The sequence below is a fragment of the Sparus aurata genome, chromosome 1 (genome assembly GCF_900880675.1).
Source record: "Sparus aurata chromosome 1, fSpaAur1.1, whole genome shotgun sequence".
Classification (NCBI taxonomy): Eukaryota; Metazoa; Chordata; class Actinopteri; order Spariformes; family Sparidae; genus Sparus; species Sparus aurata.
The window spans coordinates 32,788,102-32,810,369 of NC_044187.1; the positions used below are offsets into that span (position 1 = coordinate 32,788,102).

Genomic DNA, 22,268 nt, shown 5'->3' on the forward strand with positions numbered 1-22,268 from the left:
CATTCTGTTCCAGCCAGTGCGCTCACACGCGCACGCACACACACAGCTGAAGCGAAGCTATGGTAAAATGCTGCTGCGGCTTGGCCAAGTGCTCTGCTGACTCAGCCTCATTTGAATGGTCACACAGAGATTTGGCCTGTGTGTGTGTGTGTGTGCTGTGTGTTTTGTGTGTTAGCCTTGGCCCATATCCAAATACTACCGCCTTTGCCATCCTCACTTGAAACCACGACCACCCCGCTCCCCTCTCTCCCTCTACTCCCATGTGGCCGACAGTGTGGGCGCAGTTTGGTAGCTGCACATGCACACACACCCACCTGCCCACCCCCACCCGCTCACACTACACACCAACTTTTCAGGGACCTCGGTAAGGCCAGCTGTCTAACCTACAGGACACCGACTTACTATTCTCCTTGAGGAAGGAAGCAAGCAGGCAACTGTATTTCAGAGGGCAACAAGAGCCAAGAAATGTGAAGCTTAATGTCTTCTGGGTTTTGGGCCACTGTAATGGCATGTTAAGGTTTCAATGTCTAAGTCTTCAATGCAACATTACAGTAAGAGCGATAACATCTATGTTTTATCTGAGTGAAATGAACAATAACTTCTTGACTATCACATTAACATTACAAAATTAGTTTCTCCCCATACAGATCACCCACCTTCAGTTTAGGTAAATACTGTAACAAATATAGGCTGCAAAAAATAATTATTTTTATTATAGATTAATATGTAGTTTGTTTCTGAGGTAAAAACATTTTGCCAATCAAATATCCAAGAAATTAGTGAAAAATACAGCTCACAATTTCCCACAATCCAATGTGAAATCATCAAATTGTCAACCAACAACCAACCTCTATACATTTGTTAGTATTTTGACAACACGACAAAAGTATAAGATATTAAATTTACAATGAAGAGATTTTTTTTTAAATTCCAATCATGATATTTAAAAGCTAGAAGTAGCATACATTGATTTTTTAAAGACTTAAATCTTGATTTAAATGGCTTACAATATTAAGAGTTAAATTGTTGTTCATTACTTTTCTGTTCTCATATTGCTGGGTAAAAATTAAAATCTGAGTGCTACCACCTGCTTGGCCATTTCACCCCATTAGTAATGAACTTGACCTCAGTAAGAAAGGGATTCCACTAATCTTAAATCTGAAAATGTTTATGTTTCTTTTTTTCTCTATGCCAATAAACTAAATATTGTCGGGTTGTAAAACAAGACACCAAGGACTTCATTTTGAGCTTTGAGAAACAGCGATTAACAAGTTTTACCATTTAATAGACTGAACAAGTAATTGATTCATCACAAATGTAATCAATTAAACAATGAAAATAATGGTGCAGCCCTTAAAAGTTAAAAAATGTCTTATTCTTGGTTAATAACTAGCTTTTGCTCATAACTATTCATTTTAGCAACAGGATGCACTCAAAGATCTCAAATGGTAACACTGTAGGTATCATAGGTAACACAGCTGTGATATATTGTCTTTTTAGATTTAGTGAGTAAAGTCCAGCTCTAAGTCCATTCGGGAACTTCTTTATCAGTCAATAATAAAATGTTATCACAATCCAAAAACAAAGAATTTCTGAGATTTTACATTTTAGAAAAAAATGTAAAACAATAACAATGACAATAACAGCATTCCTTGGTAACTGCAATGTGAAAAACGGACAAGCAAACTAAAAACTGTAGTTCAGCAGCCGGAAACGCTTTACCACTGGCGACTTGCAGTCACAGTGTGACCACCACTTAACAAGGAAGCTGGATAAATTGCTGCAGTGAGGACCATAAAAGTGTAAACTGACACTCAAACCTTTCCATGAAGTTAACCACCAGCACAGAGGGAGGGCACGGCTGTGCAACAGTTTTGCTTCACCGCTCCAGAAATCTGTGCACTTTGATTTCACTCGATACTGACTATCACACATCTCACATGTCCTCCCGTTCAAATAAAAACAGACCGCAGGTGAAACCGTTGGGAGTAGAGGGAGGACGAGAGATAAATGGAGAGAGAGAAGGCAGACAGGGAGGAGGAGCAAATATAAGAAAACCCCAGCTTCTGTGTGTCAGAGGGACACACCCATGGTGTGCTCTGAAAGCCCGTCATTACCAGGCTCACAAATGATAGCCCTGCTTAAAACAACTGGCTGAGCAGCAAGATTTTAGCCCTCAGAGGCAACACGGCTAGGAACAAACTCTAGGCAGCAAAAGAAACCTCCAACTTGTGACTTTTTACCCTTCCTTTTCTCGTCTTACAAAGGGGGCATTTATGAGCAGCATGTCCAAACTTGCTTACAATCTTTTCCATCTGGTTCCAGCAGGTCAAAGCAGACATACCCGCAGGGCATTTAAGAGGAATATGACAGGCATGTCCATCCATGCTGCACTGAACTCCCCAATCAGCTGACTGTTCCAAATCAAATCAATAATCAAGATATTTAAGACAAGCTGTCAAACGTGTCTCAGGTTGGTCCGAACAATGTTGTTGCACTGATTGTTTTAAAACCAAACCAAAAATAAGTTTACAACCACAAAGTGAAAGTGGTAAGCTTACTCCTAGTGTGAGCCACTACAGCACAATTAGCCAGGTCCCTGAGTGATCCCGCATCCATTCACAGGTGAAGAACTGTAAGCCGAGAAGGTGTCCGAGCTGAGAAACCTCCACACAGGAGAGGACTGAATAATGAAGCAACAAACACGCCTGCCACCTTACCACACCCCATACACTTAGACCCACACAACAGGTTCTTTCTTTTGTCCCTGTGTGCTCCTCCACCACAAATCCAGTCTCCCTCCTCTACCTGGCAGACCACATCAAAAGACAGCTGCTGCTGAAACATTAAACAGTCTATTTTCAGTGTAGGCTTTCAACACCGAAGATGATCGAACTACCAAAAAAAGGCACACTCACCATATGAGCCTATTCACCTGAACGCACCATGCAGCGAGTGTCCGCAGGGAGTGGATGCCTCAGGTACAATACATAAAAGGAAATTGATAAGTAAGCCGTGACTGGACTTTGACTCCTGACTTGCGGTCTGTGAGTGACGCGGCTGCCCGGCCGGTCACTTCCGTGTACTCTCACCTGAATAGCCCCCTGTCAGGTCCGGGCAAAGTGGCGGAAAAGTCTGGCAAAACGTTCCTACTCCGGTGTTTAGAGGCAGCGAGCAGAGCAGACCCAACGTGTTGTGTTATCACGTTATAACGATACACACCCCTGCCAGCCACAAACCAGACCATTCATGTAATAAGCTGCTATAGTATCTGGATAACGTCACGTTAGCTGGAAAATAAATATCCTCGGCCGTCTTGATATCAACCAGTGTTAACTGCATGCCGAAGCGTTGTCAAACTTTTCCCAAGTCTCACTCCAGATGAGTTATTCATCAAGCTAACGAGGGGAATACACCGATGCTAGCTACGTTAGCTTGTGCAACGGTAGCTAGCCTGCTAACACTGCGTTTACAACAACCAAGTTCCCCCCATTAAAGCTCACACCCCTCTCAGCGTAGAACAAACCCCAACCAGCTGTGCCGAGCACAGAACAACAAACCAACATGCTATTACCGATTGTGGAGACTGTTAGGCTTGTTTGTCAAAGTCCATAAGTGTCTGCGAGGTGGATTCAGGCCTAGCCTAGCCGAGTGCTGCTGCTGCTGCCGCCGCCGCTGCGCTGACACGATCCAAGCCTCGACCCGCAGGCTCGTCGGAGAAGAAGTGAGTTGAGAGGAGACGACAAAAACAGCTCGGCGTGGTCGAGCAAAACGCCTTTCAAGCCGAACAAGTCAGGCGTCCACCGCGGGGCGAAAACACTCAGGATGGAGACGGAGAAAACACCCACCTCTGCAGTTAGTTTCCTATCTTCCTTGCCGCGGCTTGTTGTTCACTTGTCTGTGCTCTTCCTCTCCGCTGGGGGGAAGAGGAGGGGGCGAGCAGCACAGGAGGCAGCGGAATGGGAGCGAGCAGGGGGGCGTTTTTAAGAGAAAGGTATGCATGCAGGCAATATGACTCCTTTTTCAGTCATAAAGATGTTATGAAATCACGATTATTAAATATTTTTTTGTTAAATCAGCGAATAGTCGAATTCATGTACCTTAATCCAATTTTCAGCGTTTTCACAATAATTAATTTAGCCTATTCTCCCAAATAGTGTTTACGGGCTGAAAGATAAAGATGATTATCTTTCGGTTCTTCGACAAAATACTTGACTTTTTTTTTTCGGAATTGGAAATATTGGAAATATCCACTGACATTAAAGAGGGCTAATACTGCCCCCATGTGCTCGTGGAGGTGCTATTGCAAATATTACAGCAGCTTCACTGTAGTGTTAGATTTAAAGTTATAATGGAAGATTAAAAAAGGAGAAATGATGTACAATAGCCTGATCATCACGGCCAAACAATTCATCCACAGAGGTAGATGTATTAATGCCAGACAACTATTTCAAATCTCCGTGAATGAGCCAACAAAACACTGACATGTTTAAAAACTAAATGCTCCTTGGAAAGCTCAAACAAACTGTAAATATCTTGATTTCTGATCAGACCTCTGGCTTTTATTTGACTTATTTCTTTTTATGTTTTCTGTTTTGTCCTTCTTTTTTTTTTTTTTAAATACCTCAGTCTGTAAATGTGTAATGCTCATTTTATATACTCCAACTTATAGAGAACGGAAAAGGGGGACAAAGGGAATTAATGAGGGATTTGGAGGCACTCGGGGGGGAGACCGTGGTCAACTTGTCACACTTTTTGCTTTTGTTTAATTATCTCGCTCTCACGTCACAGTCACTCAGATGTATGCACAGAGCCCAACAGGATACTTAAACACATAACCCACCCCAGCCACAGTCCGGTGAAAAGAAACAGAGGTGTCAGCTGCCGTACCACCAGACTACAGAGAAGCTTCAATCCTGAGGCTCAACATGCCATGAAATAGATGTAGCAGGACTTCAAGGACATTATTTTGTTTCATTTTTCAAAAAATTACCAAAAATTGACCTTGTTGACTGTACCACATTGTCCACATTAAACTAGATACTAAATGTACAATCAATCATTTTTTTATTTCTTACTTTAATATGAAGTTAAAATGTTCCCAGTAACAGTACAGTAGATACAATACAGTTACAGTAAATAAAAAGTTAGATACAGGATGGTGCATTTGTGACAAGCTGCCCAATCACAGGGTCAAGTTACTACTTGATTTGCAGTTAAAAGTCAGATTTATTCAGACAGATAAAACTGCACCTTATTCTCTTGCCCCTTGTGTTCCACTTACCTTCACTCCACTTGACCTCAGCATTTTATTTGATCGACCTTAAGCATTTTATTGTACATAGTACTTTATTGTTTCTTATTGTTTCTTTATTTTCCCTTATATTTTGATTGTATTTGTACTTGAATGTACCTGCTGCTATGATGACTTAATTTCCCCTCGGGAATTTATGAACGTTTTCTATCTATCTATCTATCTATCTATCTATCTATCTATCTATCTATCTGTCTATCTATCTATCTATCTATCTATCTATCTATCAATTTGAAAAACAGGAACCCATGAAAGAGAATAAACAAACAAATATGACCAAATACACCATCACAAGTAAAAACATTTGTCAATGAATAACTTAAAATGTAAAAAACAACAAATCATTCACCCTGAACTGTGACTTCTTCAGATCCAGTTAAAGACTGACTTGCTCAATATGCATTACATGTTGTCACTGACACAGGCTCAGTGGCAGAGTCGCAGTGTTGACACAAATGAACCTTGATCCCAGGATGCATTTTGTGACATGTGACGATTTGAAAGCACCAAGACAACCCGAGTGATGCGTGGGCCATTTCGGGCTATAACACAGGCTCGCTTTAGTGCAGGACTTAGTGGTTCAGGTATCAAAACAAACTATAATTTAACATACTTATCAGGGTTTTATTACATGAATAGTGCAGTTCTGTCTTCTTTTTTTTTTACTTTAATGGTTGAAACTTACGGAAGTTGTTCTCACCTCAGTTTACAGTAACAAGTCCCGCATGAAAAGAGCAAAATTACTTCAGAACAGTAAATGGCACATCTAACGGTTAGAGTTTTTAAAACGCGCCGTCTGGTCCTGGAGATACAGCCAGTGTGACGCCCAGGTGCCTTGTACTCACTTGACTATGTAAATTTTACGCTACTTCATGCTTCAGAGGAAAACATTGTGCATAACACTTGTCAACTATATACAGTAATTTGCAAGTTTACATTGATATGATATGAAAACATATGATAAGCATTCTAAGATGATTTGTTCTGTTCATCTAGAAGGTATTATTACAATCAAATTGTTTTTCTCTAAAAACAAAAAAGTCAGAAGCTATAGTGAAAGAATGGTCATCACATTTTTCCACAGGCCAAAGGGATGCCTGTGAATTGCTCGTTTGATGGAACCAACTGTCCAGCACCAGAAGGTAAAGGTTATTTTACTGGCATTTTACGACATCGGGTTGTAAAGTGAAACTGAGATTAGTCCTGATGCTACAAAACAGGAAAAAAGAAAAGCAAACTATTTTGTACAACAGGATGTGGAACATGAATTGAGCAGTCTCACAGCCTGAGGAGGGAAGCTGCTCTGTGATCCGGTAGAAAGGCAGCGGATACTTCTGTATTTCTGTCGGACGACAGCAGGGTGAACGGACTGTTGCCGGGCTTGGTGTCGTCTTTCGGTATCCTTAAGGGTCTGTGCAGACGCCTTGCTTCACTGATATCACTGATGTTCTGTGGATGGGTACCAACAGTGTTGTGGGCAGTTTTAATCGCAGATAATTAGTTTGGCAGCAAATCATCACATTTCAGAAGTAAGAACAAGCAAATGTTGGAAACACTTGCTTAGAAGTTGACTAAACGACTGGTCAATTATTAGTTTCAGCTCAAAACTAAAACTTGCTTTGACAATAAACTGCTAATAATAACAATAAGAATCAGTAATAATAAGCCAACAACATATTAATATGCATTAATGTCACAGTCTTCAAGAGGTCATTCTTCCCAACAAGTCCTTTCGATACTTTAAGCACATTCATGATTTTTTTGTTTTTATAAGAATTCAGCTTTGTTAATCTTTCAAATTTGAGCAGACACATACTGTGCAAGCTAACTCTGAACAGAAAACATAATATATAACAGTACTTGCACACATGAGATGCCCACAAAGAAACTACACGATTATGTGTACAATGGAAAACATGATACCTTCGTGAGGAGTTCCCCTTGAAGGAAAACTTGAAATTCTGACTTTTACCTGGAATCTCCCACTTCATTTAATCAACAGAATATTTCTGACAGTACAGTGCACATTTATTCACACTCCCACAAAGAATATCAATGTAACTGAGCCGCAGACAGCCAAAAAAGGGAAATCACATTAAAATGGCATTGTATTATTTGGAGGAATGATTTTCTAGGCCCTCACATGACCAGTAAGTGGCGCTACACTGTAACCAATGAGGTGCAGGGTTCTTCCACTGCTGTCAACACACCTCCACCACCTGTCATGTTTATATGTGCTTTCACATCCTATTCCACAGCAGCGTGATGTGACAGCACAGAGTATGAACTGATCCAGTCCTTTTGTCATGAGTCGATTCACATCTTTGGGCCTACATCCATAGAAAACAACTGTTTTCACTTCCCTGAACCATCCTGTGTGATACACAGCAGGCCTAAATAGCCTGGTTATTTTTTAATGTTCTGTGTTCAAAAACAGCGTATTCATCAGCAACATTGGATGCCTCACTTAATTGTGTAAATGTAAAGGCAACCCCTTATTTCTTTCAAGTGTGTTATTTTATTTTTTCTTCATCGTTGATCGTTTGTTTAGGAAATGCCAGTGATGGCTAACTCAGGTGAGAGATGTTGGTTGAGGCTTACATGGTAATAAATATGTGCCCTTTATCACAGAATCACAGAAACTGATGTAACATCCTGTCAGCTCGGTGTGTGTGGGTCAGCCAATGCACAGGGTGAGTAAATAAGAAAGTACAGTGACAGAAATGAGAGGAAACTGTGTCATTCGAGGAAGTGTGGCACTAAACGGGGGGAAGCAACGCAAGTGGCCGTCTGCAGACAAGCTACCTAAAATGTCCTATTCAAATATGGAAATGGAGATGTCTGAGTACATTTATGCCAATGAACCGGCTGAACCACAGCAAATGGAAGAAACGGCCTTGAACACACCTGGGGAGGATGATAGGGCAGAGGAGAGAGAAGTGGTTATTTATGAAGGCTCAGACTACTACGAGGGTCACAGAGCTGCAACACCGAGCGCAGTGAAGCCAGGTGAGTAACACACACACACACACATAAAAATCTGCTTTTTGCACTAAATGACTATTTATAATGTGTCCCTGTGACATCTTCCACCCAGGCAGGACTTGGGTCAGGGCTCAAACACTGTGCCTTTTGCTGCTCTGTGTTCTCCTCCTGGCCGGCATCATAGGAACAGGACTCCACTGTAAATTCTTTACATTCATTTGCTCTTTTATGAAGGATCTCACCGACTCAAATCATCGATTGTTTGTGCATTTGCTGCGCAGCTCATTGAACATCGGCTCAGAAAGGCCTCACTGTGTGTATTTAATGTCCTATGCAGGCAGAATCAAACTGCAGACCCACAGCGAGAGCTGGGCCGAAGAGAGGAAACAGACGTTGTGGGGACTCAGTGAGTGGGCAATATATTGAATTACATTATATATATTACATTACAATCTTTTTGGGATTTTGGATATTACTATCACAATATAGCATGAGTGTTGTCTTTCCCTGAATTAAAGTAAAGTCTTTTTCCTCAACTTACTCTACTGTGTGTGTGTGTGTGTGTGTGTGTGTGTGTGTATCTGAACATTATCTCAAGACCATATCACTCTGCCCCAGTTTGCGTGAATCTCACTGAGAGTTTCTGTGTGTGTTTAAATGGACTTTTGACGCTTTAATTTGCAGGCGACTTCTGTAAGGATGGATGCACATCGTTCAACTTCAGTTTTTACTACATTTCTTCGGGAAAGAAGAGCTGGGACGACAGCAGAGAGGACTGCAGAGGCAGAGGGGCGGATCTGGTCATTGTAAACAGCAAGGAGGAGCAGGTAAAAAGAAAACAAGTTGGGTGGAGCAGGGTGTTTAGTTTAGTTGAAGCTTCGCACGAGCCCACATGTTGATAGTTCTGGTGTCTTCTGGTATGCTGTGCTGCAGATGTTCATCAATTCTAAAAACCTTGTTGTCTGGATTGGACTGACTGACAGAGAGGAAGAGGGAACATGGAGATGGGTAGATGGTTCAGTTCTGAACAGCACAGCGTAAGACATTTTCTGTTTCTAGGGATGTGGCAGCCATTGGGCACCCATTTATGCAATAACCCCAGCCAATCATTTGACTGTCAAATCATGTTTAAATAGGTTTTGGAGAAAAGGGAAGCCCAATGGGCAGCATGGAGGAGGGATGAAGTGTGTTGATACCTACTGGTACAGCGAGGAGAGAAGCTGGAGTGATGAATATTGCGCCAGACAACATCATTGGATCTGTGAAAGAATGGCTGACTTCTAACGTTATATTTCATCATTAATACATCGAGGAGCTACATGCCAGAAGATTGTAGCTTTATTTTATGTTTATATGGCACTTTCTTAGTAAATACAAAAAAAAAGAAGAAGAAAGAAAGCAGAAGAGAGGATATTTGGAGCAAGATTTGGCAATATAACTTGTTTACTTTCATCATGTAAGGCTTTTGATTAAAGTGAGTATCAACAGTGAATATACACCTAATGTATTTTAAAAGAAAGTGGAAAATAAATGGTCTCAAGTTTTTTTCAATTTTACGAGACAATTTGCTGCCCTAACTTGAAAATAAAAACACCCACTGGAATATTGATGTTGATGTTGAATATTGAGTTGTCATGAATTTACTGTCCAAATAAAAGAAATAATTTTCTTTTAAGAGATATATTTTACATGTATAAAATTATACAAAAAATTTGTGTGTGTGTGTGTGTGTGTGTGTGTGTGTGTGTGTGTGTGTGTGTGTGTGTGTGTGTGTGTGTAACAGGAGGAACTTCCCAGACTTTGTTGGAATATATCAAAGTGATCCATCAAAACAGTTGACAGGATATGTTTTCGTACATTACAAATCCATGAAAATCAAAGTGTCACCTTTTCCATTTCCATTTTGTCTTCTATGGTGAAGAATATTCAATTTGATTTGATCAAATGTCACGACCGCTGCACAAAGTTTCACTACACTCACAACTTCTGTTGCACTCATCCTTCCTAACAAATAACAGACAAGCATATAAGGCACATCATCTAAAAAGACCTTCTCGTCGACTGTAAGAGCGACTCTTCGGTGCTGACCGTGGTGGCACCTCAGCGCTGAAAGATAAGCACTGCAATCACCAGCTTGCCTTTCATGAAGCACCGAATAGACCAATAGCAGGCCTCGAACGAAGACATGTAAGAGCTGCATCGCATCACACATCAAAGTTCTTGCACTCTGTGGGAGAAAAATAGGATTGTCCAAGGACATTCTTTCTACAGGGGTAGAGCCATATGTTACGGGGAGGTCGCTGGTCCGATTCTCCTGGTCTGCATGCCGAAGTGTCACTGGGCGAGATACTGAACCCCGAACTGATGTGCTGGTCGGCAGCTGATGCCATCAGTGTATGTATGAATTACTGTAAGTGGACAAAAAGCGTCTGCTAAATGCCCTGAATGTAAATGTCTGCATAAGGATAGTGATGTCCGCTCTGTGTCACCTAGTTACTCAAAGCTACTGTAGCTGTGTCTACAGAACAGATGTGAAGCACCAAACCAAAGCAAAGTTGACTGTGTAAAACACGTAAGGAGGCCTTCGATCTATTTATCTATGTTATCAAATGAACCGTCTGTCACCTATTTTACCTCCTACCCCTCGTTTATAATGATAACAAGCTGTTCTCAGAACACTGAAGCTAGAGTGAAGGCATGTGTTGCCCCTTAAGATCAGTTTGTTTATTGAGTTTATTCAGTCATGAAAACGAAAGTTGGTTTTCTTCATTACTAATTATTTGTCCTGACGTGTTCCTGCTGCCTGGAATTTCTTGTCTAACCAGCGCAAAGAGTGAGCACTTGTCTCTCCGCCCATCAGACAGCGTCGATGCCACCTGAGAAGTGCAGTGCAGTGCAGTGAGGTGAGGCTCAGACAAACACCGAGACAATAACGCTGCAGAGGACGAGTGGGAGACCATCTCACATGGATGTGGATTCCTCTTTACCCGTCATCACCGCATGTGTTCTCGGTAAGCATCAAACTCCAATGACTGGCTGTCAGAGCTGGACAGGGGAGAGCAGTCATGCTGAGCAATCTGATTAACTGAGACTTAATAAGTCAATAAGACAATGACATCTCTAAGTAATCTGATTAAAATTATTGGAACAGTTTCTGTTCAAGAGCTCAGGTGTTTGTGGATGTCATATTCTGTTGTGGTTTAAAGTGCTGTCTACAAACTTTTTGATATGGTCTCTCTGTCTCTGTCTCTCTCTCTCTCTCTCAAATGCATAGATCGAAGGCTGGAGGTCAGGGTGGGAAAGGAATTAATTTAGCGACAGAGTTCGAGGATGGAAGTATCGGAGGAGTTGGAGTTATCCGGGATGTGCCTGGAAGGTCCTCAGGTGAACCAGTCGAGCAGGAAGCCGAACGGAGAGGCGCTGGAGGTTCTGCGCACAAAGCACACAAAGGACAAACGTGAGACGAGAACTCATACAGGTAAAACATAGGAGATGAGCTCGGGGTTAAATAGCAGAGGATGATGGGTAGATAACCCAGTCTGACAGAGCTCAATACAGATATTGACTCACACAATGTATTTATGTGCACACAGGCATGTGCATAGACCCCAGAGGGAGCTTGTGCACCTGTTCTTTTTACCGCTGACCCAACAAGTGCCCAGTCTTGGCTGGAATTAATTGCACATGGCTGTTACTACTTGTTTTCAATGAATATGATGTGGGAAAGTTACACTAGAATCAACAAACAATGTACACATTCTGAAAGCCATACCACCGCTTCTTTTGGTTTTTCATGTAAGGAGCGTTGGGATGGGCTTTTAGTTGTTTCTGATTGCACTCCAAGTATCACTTTGCTATCTGTGTACCTGCTCGGTAATACGCTTTGAGACTTCTCGAAATGTTCTTTGACAGCAACACTCTCACCTTCACCTGTACCTCACATTAGTTCATTTGCAGCAGTAAATAAAGGTTTATGTATTTCTGTTTCATTTATTGGCAGTTTTTAAAGGTTACCTGGCATTATCAGTTTCACTAAACTTCCACTAACCATATCATTGTAGACATTGTTTTTAAAGATGTTTAATCTGCTTTAAAGCACCATTATGTAGAAATTGGCATTTTGGTCAATTTGGCGCCCCCAACCGTTTTTAAGTGTTACACTTCTGTTGATATTCAAATCCCAGCCCTGTAACAATTTGTCAGACTAAGGGGCTAACTATATACAAAACTCATTACATCATAAAAATGTTATGTTTTGGAAACTTGTATCTTGAAGTAAACATGTATATATAACGCTGTGATCCTGCCCTCTCACTGAAGCTACGTAATGCAGAAACAAGTGATCAGGGATGGAGTGCCATCTAAATGATTTTGAAGCTGTTACTTTAAGGTCTAAAAGTGTTGCTTTAACAATAACAATAAAAGATCACAAAAAGGCCCACTTACTAGACTGTTCTACTTCTTCACACTTTCTGTGTGTGTTTAAATGGACTTTTGACACTTTTATTCGCAGGTGACTTCTGTAAGGATGGTCTCATCGCCCAAAGTAAGTGTTCTGTGTTCTAACAATATCCTGTCGACTGTTGAGGCAGGACAGTTTTTGTTCACATACAGTAGACAGTCACCTGCTTACACCTACAGGTGCCTGGCAAACCCTAATAGACCATGTTCACATGGTGGACATTTGCTCTGATGTCACACACAGGGTGGGTAGTTCAAACGCTGAGATAATGTTCCGCTGCTATGTTCCAGGTTTCAAGTCATAATAACGTAGGGAACCTGTCAAATTGTTGTCAATTCGAAATTGATCTGCAACTGAAAAGGTACCAGGTGAACATCTGGGTGACAATTTCCCATTTTTTCAAGGGAAAACGACGTATTTGAGAACCCATTTGCTAACATTAGTCCAAACAGCAATGTTAGCTAGGAGGTGGTTAAATGCTAACATTAAGTGTTGCCTAACTGAAGCTAATGGGTTATCGGAATGTTGTTATACTTTAAAATATGGCCCAATGTCCCTGTGGATTTGCCCCGTTGTCTTTTCAGTTGCTGATCGATCTGAAAGCAGTGACATCATAACGATTTGCTGGGAATGCAGCAGTACGACATTGGAGCTTCCCACCCTGAGCGTGACGTCAGAGGAAAATGGCCGCCATGTGAATATGGTCTATGGGCTGGACTGAAACATCAGGAAAAAACTTGCATGTTCTCTTTAATGTGTACTGTGATGCTTTTACAGCTCGTAATAATTCAAAAGCATCATACCACTTTGCCCGCCTGGCAGAAGCTAGGTTTGGCAGCATGTTTCTGTTCCAGGGAGGAAGACACAGGTTGCGCTGGCTGACGCTGCTGTCTGGACTGGTAGAGAATTTATTCTTCGGGGGGATCGTCTTCGGGTGGGCTTCTTCTGGTGTTTGCGCTGAAAGCTGATGGATACTTTGCTGAATACTGTGTCAACGTCACCAGAGTGGAGGACAATGCTGTGTCCATAGGTATATGAATAAAATGTAAAAAATGTTTTTAAAAAGCTCACTGAGCAGAGCCATGAAGCCAAAGCACTGACGCCACGCACGCGCTGCTGCACAGAGCCACGATGGCTGTTTAATCAAACACCAAATGTGTCCAAATTTGACACTGCGCTTCTTTGGGTCCGTAGCAACAAACCTGCCAAGTGTGAAGGAGATCAGGCAGGCAGATCACGAGTTGTGTGAATAACATGAAAACTGAAGAACCCTTGCTTTATGGTTAGATAATTAATATGTTTACAGATATTAAAGGACACAATATGAGGCTTATTCGCACAAAGCATACAGTAAACATATAGAAGCGTCCAACGGTTTCCTTATTGACCTCTTCTCCTCGTTTCATCTTTCTTTCCCCCAGATTGTAGCGGTCAGGATGAGCACTTCTCTCGGGTAATGTCTGTCGCCTCCATCGGCAACACAGCAATGCGCTTCCCCATTGGCTACATCTTTGACCGCTACGGAACAGCAGCAACGAGGCTAATAGCTATGTGAGCAAAACTGTGTCAAGTCAACTTTTCAAAGGTCGATGACTAAACAAGCAATAGAAGCTGTTGATCTGGAAGACAACCTCTGGGGCATTCAGGCAATAACTGTAGGAAGCACTAAGCTGATAAAGTATAATTAATTCACTGGGTGTGGCTAAAAACATGCTAGATTATTTGTGACAGGGTTGCTGGCATAGAGAGGCGAGGCAGCACTGCATGGCTCGAGGGATGGGAACGGTCGGTCTTGACTGAAAACAAAAATTGGATGAATTGCCATAAAACTTGATGATGAGATCCACGTTCCATTATTGTAAATTAACGTTGGTGATCTGAGCAGCGTCAGGTTAAACACACACTAAGCCAGATCAATTTGGTGGCTGGTTAATCTCTGAAAACCCTTTGATTAATATTCCACTTCAATGAACCCTTCTGTATGGAGCACTTTTATAGGAAAAAACATTGTTCAGGTGGAAAATTTGCAAAAAACGGTGCCAGGAGATGAGACGAGACATGTTTTCACAAGAAATCAAATATTTTATCGAAATAATATATATATATATTTAAAAAAAAAGAAAAATATTGGCAGGGACTGGAGCTGCTGGGAAATAAACAGTATGATTACCCAAAGAAAACAAATTACTAAAATCAGCAAGGGGACTTAAAATAGTGCTTTATTACAATCATAGTTATAGAGGACTGAATACAAAATCTAAAACCTGGAGTGCCCCTTAAATTAAAACTGTCACTCCGATGTAAATTAAACAAAACCTGTTTCTGAATCTGAAGCCACTTGTGGACAGGCACTGTGAAATCACCAATAGGTTTCTGAAGAGCAAAGATGAAGCTGAAAGTGGGCGGTACCCGAACCCCAAGGAAGAGCGCCAGGCTCTGAAGCCAACTTTCATAGTAGCCAAGCCATGTAAACACAACATCACCTGATTCACTGGGGCCCTAAATGACTCCTTCTCATATGTTTACATTGCCCTTGGAACATTCATTAAGGGAATTATGATGCAGACACATGTTTATCAGTGTATATAGAATCATTGGCAAATAATGGTTATGATATTGGAGTATTGAAGTTTGTGCAGTGATGGAACGGATGTTCATCGTTTGACATTATGTTGGGAAAGACAAAAAACGGACATTGTTAATACAATGATGTAAAAGAGACAATACTCACCTGACACCCCTGATTCAAATGAGTGGGTTGTTGACAGGCTTCAGCAGATCTTGCAGAGGCAACATCTGAAACATGCAGGGCAACGTGATAAACACTGCACTGTGGTGACTTTACTAGTATAATGACATTTTGACCAGGAAAAAATTCTGACCCGGTTCAGTCTCACGGTTTATTATCTTTTTGCAGATCTTTGTACACCACTGGCACATTGTTCATCGCGCTGTCGAACACAGGTATGTTGATTATGTACAGCACATAGGGCGGATCCTTTATCTAGTGTCAACACCGTTGTCTCTGTCTTTCACACACAGAGACGTCGTTGTTGCTCTACCCTGCATTGTCATGTATCCTTACCGCTGGAACAATCCTCTACATCACCAATTCTCAGGTTTGTGGTGACCTGGCCGAGAAACTAATGTGGCTGTACGAAAGCTTAGGATAAGGAAAACAAAATCAGTATGTGGGTTTATAGGAGGTCACTTCTCTGTTAAGGTGGGGAACCTATTCGACTCCTACCGCTCCACCATCATCACCCTCTACAATGGGGCCTACGACTCCTCCGCTGTGGTCCTTCTCATCATAAAGGTAATCGATATTCGATGCAATAAAGACCCCAGTGCGCTTCGATCCGCCTCAAAAGTTAAGCACGCACTCTCCTCTTTTGTCTTCCTGTCAAAAGTTGCTGAGTGAGAGAGGAGTATGTCTTCAGTCGTCTTTTCTCTTCCTCGCCTTGTGCAACATAATCCACCTCCTACGTACCATCTTCCTCATGCCCAGAGGACATATCCCCTACCCACTGCCGGAAACCTTCACTTATGGGTCAGAACAAACTCCACCATCCTGATCAACTTAAGCTTGTGCCAGACGACTTTGTTCTCCCTCACCGCCTCTGCTCTAACAGGATAGGCTGCCCAGTCCGAAGGAGAGGGAGAGGAGAGGCGGAGGAGGCCAAGGAGGAGGAAAGACAGGAGGCAGATGTGAAGAATGATCAAAAGGACAAGAGAGCAGAGGATGAGATGTCCGCCTTGCATCTGCTCAAAAAGCCACTGCCCGAGCCCAAAAAGGAGGAAGGTTAAAGTCATTTACGTTTCTTTTCTGTATGTGACTTATGAGCACAATTTTGGTCTCCAACTCCAATGGGACTCATTTGGATTGCAAAGCTGTCATTATTTACTTGAAAGGAAAATCCAAAACGTGCCCAGTGGTGGCTAATCTTTTTAGAACTGCACTTCAGTTTCAATCGGCACGTCAGTCGGCTGCTACACAAGTAGGTCTGTGTTTTCCAACATTTAGAGACTAAATTCCATATGTAGGATTGGATTATGGTCGATTTCACCGTACTTTCTTTACTCCTTATTACCAAGAGTGCATTTTTATGTATTTCTTTGAACAACCAATCACAGCTTTTGAAAACAATGTGTCACACCTAGAAACGTTTCAACCGCACCACCTCACTAAGATAATAGTGTATAGATAATATATCCTGTTTCCTCCGTGCTCAGAGGCGCTCCAGGAAGTTTCCTAAATCACCGTTAAGCTCGGACTCCTCGGCAAGAAGTTTTTAATATGGAGCTAAATCGGGGTCAAATGTTTTGTACTTGAAAAATTAAAATTTGAAACTGAAATTTCAAGTTTTGATCTTGAATTTTGAAAAAATATATCTACATATTCAAAATAAAGATAAATTTACAAAAAGTTTTTTCAGGTTAAACTCAACTCTGGTAATTCTTTTGAATAAATCATTTATTTTCATTTTTCACTTTCATATGTTTTGATATTTGGGATCCTATTTCTTTCAGTTGCATGTTTTATCTTTTCAGATTCAGATCTTAGTTTTTTTTTACAAAAAAATCATCATCAAATCATCAAAAGCATCATGACAGACAACGATATTCATTCATGGTGTGCAAATGGAAGGTTGTCACCGACAGCAGTTTCATGTGGCGTAGCCAAATCGTTTTAGATCCTACGTTCCCTGAAGGCAACATGACAGGGGGAGGTCTGTAGCCCTTTGGTTGAAAAAAAGTCATGATGCCACGCCCCTCTCAGTTGATGCCACGCCCCCCACGCTAGATCAGGGTCAAAACTCTGAAACTGAAAAAGCAAGATCTGAAACTGAAAAAAGTTTTGAAACTGTAAAGGGAAGATTTGAAACTGTAAAAAAAAAACTAAGATCTAAATCTGAAAAGATAAAACATGCAACTGAAAGAAATAGGATCCCAAATATCAAAACATATGAAAGTGAAAAATGAACATAATTTGATTTACTCAAAAGAATTACCAGAGTTGATCATAATTATTTTTAACCTGAAAAAACTTTTTGTACATTTATTTTTATTCTGAATATGTTGATATATTTTTTCAAAATTCAAGATCAAAACTTCAAACTTTACTTTTTCAAGTACAAAACATTTGACCCCGATTTAGCTGCATATTTTTAGGCTAAGTTATAAGCTCTCTGAGAGGATTCTCCGAATGTTTGTGAATATGGATCCACGTATTTTTTTGGCTTACAGAATAGGGACATACTACATATTGGTAGATAGTAAATCAGTTTCCGGCATACCTAAACATATGATAGAATGGATACTGGAACACGGCTGTAGTCTTCTCTGCCTAATCAAAAGTGATTCTCAGAAATGATATCGCCACCTTAGATGGAAGTAGGCAACACAGGGAAGATAGATATACATTGTGGTCCACAGCAACATTTCACATCAGTTACTTCCAGTACTTCATAGATGTCACAGTGTGATCAGGTCTGAAAGCCTAAGAGTAAGCAAAGCCAACTTCTTTCTACATAAACACTGAGTCATCTGATATCCGCTCTCCCACTTTCCGTCCATCCAGTTGCTAGTTTCCGGAGCTGTGTGCTGTCATGGCTCTTCCTGTGGCACCTGGTGTGGGTGGTCACTATCCTCTTCTGTCACATCTTCTTCTTAACCAATGTCAACCCCATGCTCACCCAGCTTGCCAATGATGACCAAGCCTTGGGTAAGACTGAACAGCATTTTTTGAGTGTGTCAAATGACATAAGCAGAGGTGGAGGTGTGCAGGTTGATTGCACCAGCCAGTGTTAGTTTTCTGTGCAAATTTATACAATGGCATTAAAAAATAAATAAATAAAAAAATGCTTTCTGACTGCATAGTAGGTGACAGTTAATATCATATATTGGGAAACTTCAAAGAGGAAAGAGTTAAACCCTTGTTCTGAGTCAGTGCTGGAGGAGAACTGTTGCCACGTTGCTGCTTAAAGCTCAACCATGTTAGAGAGATAGTAGAGAATTCAATTAAAAAGAAAAATGCATATGGAACCAGAGTGTGCCACGCTTGTTCCTGTCCTCTTGTCTTCTTCCAGTGATCCGCACCTCATTAAAGCCCTTGGTGTGGGTAACCTGTCTATGTGTAGGTTTCTTTCTGTGTTTTCTTTGCAGTTTTTATTATTTACCGCTGGTGTCCTCCTCCAGACTAAACTTGCCCTCTCTGTCTAACCTTCCCCTCAAGTGAGTCACTACACCAATGCCTATGCCCTGACGCAGCTGTGCGGAGTGCTCATGGCTCCCTTGAACGGCCTCATCATGGACAGACACAAGGGCAAGCCATTGGATCCAGGTTAGCTGGCTAGCTTTCTTCAAAACAAAGTGTGGAACAAAGCTTTCTATTTGACTAAATGTTGGGCTAGATGTCGCTCTTAGTTCTAAACCTTATGGCTAATTTTGCTACAACCCGTTCTCCTTTGATTTAAAGATATACAGAAATCGTGTGTGATGACTGACAGTTGAATCAAAGTAAATGCTGAGCTTTTGAGTACTTCCTAGAATATACACTCCCAAAAGAATCCTTTTGAAGTTTTTCCCAAAATAAAAGTGCTGAACTTCAGTTTCTATACTTTCCTGAGTCGTCCTTTAGGTATTTTCTATATTGGCACTTCCTGTAAAGACTCCACAGTTTACCCAGCATCATCTTTCATCTTTCTCAGGAAAAACCATGCGGGAAGCCGACCTCCATTCGTCCTGTCTCGCCCTCTTCCTGACCTCCCTACAGTGTTTCCTCCTCTGTGTGTGTTTCACCTGTCCTATCCTCCCTCTGCAGTACGTCACCTTTGTCCTGCAGGTACTCAACAGCGGCTTCTTCTACGGAGGCCACCACGCCTTCGTCTGCATCGCGTACGTACACACTTCCTTCTTAATCCCACCACACTTCAGAGCCAACAGCAAATTCCGTCAGCAATAACTTTTTCAGCCCTCTGAATTTGCTACTCCACCTAATTCATTTTCTCCTCTCTCCCTCTCCATCTCTCCCCCAGCTTCCCGATGTCTCATTTCGGGAAGATGTCGGGACTGGCGTTGTCATTTGCAGCTCTGGCACTGCTTCTCCAGCTTCCGTTCCTGCACCTCATCCAGCACAAGCTGCATGGTGATCCACTCTATGTAAGTGGCCAGTGGTTTTGTGACAAGCTTTGAATAAAAACCTATTGTGCCATCTTGGACCACTTAAAAAAAGCATTTTTTTCCATATTTCTTTACAGGTAAATGTAGGCATCACCGTGCTGTCCCTGCTTGCTTTTGCTCACCCTGTACACGTCGGCCTCTACTGCAGAAAGCTGGCCAAACTGAGAAAGACTGAACAAGAAGTGGATAAACAGGGGTCTGCAATGCTGACTTTACCCAGTGAAACAAATGTGGAAATGAAACCAAGAGTTGTGTGACGCGGACATTATGAGGATATTTTCTCATTGAGGCAACACAGTTGCCTGCGGAACCACACAAATTATTTATTATGGGTTATGTCGCTGCATGGCATTAAATAGGTGATATCTGTGTATATTTCAAGTAAATAAAAAATAAAAAACATAAATATTAAGGAGTATACTTTTAAGTACAAAGATGACAGTAGTAGACAATGTGTGTGGTGTTGAAGGGGTTATTGATAAAATTCAAATTCCATCTCACACTCAAGTTACACTGACGTCACAGCAGCGATGAGGTTGGAGTCATCTGCCCCGCCTGTTTTACTTGCCCTGCTGTATGAGACCCACGAACCTAGTGTGCATACCGGCACGTTGTAACTTGAAAGTGGAGTCAGTGTAATGTAATGCAGAGATGGTAGGGCATCTGGTGGATTCAAGAACTCCAGATGACGAAGAAAACTCTGATCCTTTACCACGGAGAGGAGCTGGTTGGTTATCCAGATCGATTAAGTCTCAGCTCTTTTTTTACCCCGTAGAATTGTTGTCAATATGACCTTTAAGTTCACTTAAGGGAGAACTTAAAAGTATACTTGCAGCATGAAATTATTAAACTAGTAGTGTACGAAGGATGTGTTTTATACTACAGCCATGGCTGTTTGCCTGAAATTCCTAGGGTTTCCCTTCGCTTGTAATCTCAGTGTCCCCTTTCTCTCATTATAACACTATAAGGGTACAAAGTAAGCGACTAGCTGGCGATTTGAAGACGTGCATCAAGCAGCTAAAGAGCCAGATAACTTGTAAGGCAGGGCTGCCCAACCTTTTCTGACCCAAGATCTACTTTTCCAAGTAGCCAACCTCCCGAGATCTACCAGTCCAGTGTCAACATCACAAACTCACACACATCGTTTCCAGCCTGCAGTAACCAACCTCACAACACTTTTTCTTGTTGTCACACAACCACTTAGACATCACATCACAAAGCGTCCCTCTCTCAAAAACACACACACACAGACAAATTCCTCTCACAGTTGCCAGTTTGCATAGTGCGCTGTAGCACAAACCTGCTCTCTCTGCTCCTCTCTCTCTCTCTCTGTCTCTCTCTCACACACACACACACACACACACACACACACGTCAATCTGCATGATGAGCAATAGCCATAACTGACCTTAATATGAACCAAACAGAAAAATAAACCAGATACAAAACAGGCAGATCTCTGAGTTTGAAAAAAGGGAAATCACTCCCTACCTTAGTGGGAGACCTGGCACTGGGAGGAGGAGGCTATAGCTTCTCATAGTCAGCAGTGTAGGAGCTGGTTTAAAGGCGTAGGCAGGCTGCAAGGTGGTCATCAGTCATTGTTGACCTGTACTTGGACTTGATGATTTTCATGTGCAAGAAAGCAGACTCGCACATATAACTTGATCCAAAAAGAACTGTCAGGTTCAAGGCACATCTTCTGAGATTGGGATACTTCTCGTCCACCAGTAGTGGACGAGAAGTACACTACTTACACTGAGATCACATACATTGAGATCAAAGCCAGATCAACATCTGCTCAACCTGGAGAGCGTGTAGTGTTTCTGGTAACTACCAGAACACTACACGCTCTCCAGGTTGAGCAGATGTTGATCTGGCTTTGATCTCAATATCATTTTGCAATGTCAGAATCTCATCCTCAAGAGCGGAGCTTTCCAAGTCGAAGAGTGATTTGACTTTGGCGCCAATGTCACCAACATCAATACTTACTACGTGGATAACACATATAGCTGGCTACAGGCTCCATGGATGCAAAGTCAGTAAAACGTCAATATCCCTCCTCAGTTGCTCCTCCACATCCACAGCCATTCCCTCACACTACCTTGTAGTAGTATTGCGGGAGAGCTGCACTTCTTTAATGGCCGTCACGATCTCTGTTTTATTTTTAAGGTCGTCAAAAAGGCTATCCGCTGCCTCGAGAAAGGCTTCCTTCACAATATCGCCATCTTTGAATGGCGACTTGTGTTTAGCAAGGACGTGACTGAGGCGATAGGAAGCAATAAGTTGCGGCCTTACCCTGGGTCTTCAGTTTGGTGAAGATCGACTG

At 41.8% G+C, this 22,268-nt stretch overlaps 2 protein-coding genes across 2 annotated transcripts; both read left to right on the forward strand.

The window, feature by feature from the left end:
• Positions 1-8,088: 8,088 nt before the first annotated feature.
• LOC115591502 (CD209 antigen-like protein E) lies at positions 8,089-9,887 on the forward strand. The gene is made up of 6 exons (XM_030433565.1): positions 8,089-8,323; positions 8,412-8,498; positions 8,637-8,705; positions 8,984-9,126; positions 9,233-9,336; positions 9,436-9,887. The coding sequence occupies exons 1-6, from the start codon at positions 8,125-8,127 to the stop codon at positions 9,581-9,583; spliced, it is 750 nt and encodes a 249-aa protein (XP_030289425.1). The 5' UTR covers positions 8,089-8,124; the 3' UTR covers positions 9,584-9,887.
• A 1,742-nt stretch (positions 9,888-11,629) lies between these two features.
• On the forward strand, positions 11,630-20,294 carry LOC115580529 (solute carrier family 43 member 3-like). The gene is made up of 15 exons (XM_030415052.1): positions 11,630-11,777; positions 12,813-12,845; positions 13,346-13,428; positions 13,665-13,791; positions 14,183-14,312; positions 15,679-15,725; positions 15,804-15,880; positions 15,985-16,077; positions 16,172-16,311; positions 16,394-16,563; positions 18,343-18,486; positions 18,997-19,104; positions 19,472-19,658; positions 19,799-19,922; positions 20,021-20,294. Exons 1-15 carry the CDS (start codon positions 11,630-11,632, stop codon positions 20,198-20,200), a joined length of 1,791 nt encoding a protein of 596 aa, XP_030270912.1. The 3' UTR covers positions 20,201-20,294.
• Positions 20,295-22,268: the final 1,974 nt, after the last annotated feature.

Excerpts from the sequence above, each read along its gene's own strand:
- LOC115591502 (XM_030433565.1), top strand. The coding sequence starts at position 8,125 with ATGTCCTATTCAAATATGGAAATGGAGATGTCTGAGTACATTTATGCC. Across the intron at positions 9,127-9,232 it reads TAAACAGCAAGGAGGAGCAG|ATGTTCATCAATTCTAAAAA; the intron begins GTAAAAAGAAAA and ends GCTGTGCTGCAG. Across the intron at positions 9,337-9,435 it reads TCAGTTCTGAACAGCACAGC|GTTTTGGAGAAAAGGGAAGC; the intron begins GTAAGACATTTT and ends ATGTTTAAATAG.
- LOC115580529 (XM_030415052.1), top strand. The coding sequence starts at position 11,630 with ATGGAAGTATCGGAGGAGTTGGAGTTATCCGGGATGTGCCTGGAAGGT. Across the intron at positions 15,881-15,984 it reads TCTACATCACCAATTCTCAG|GTGGGGAACCTATTCGACTC; the intron begins GTTTGTGGTGAC and ends TTCTCTGTTAAG. Across the intron at positions 16,564-18,342 it reads CGAGCCCAAAAAGGAGGAAG|TTGCTAGTTTCCGGAGCTGT; the intron begins GTTAAAGTCATT and ends CCGTCCATCCAG.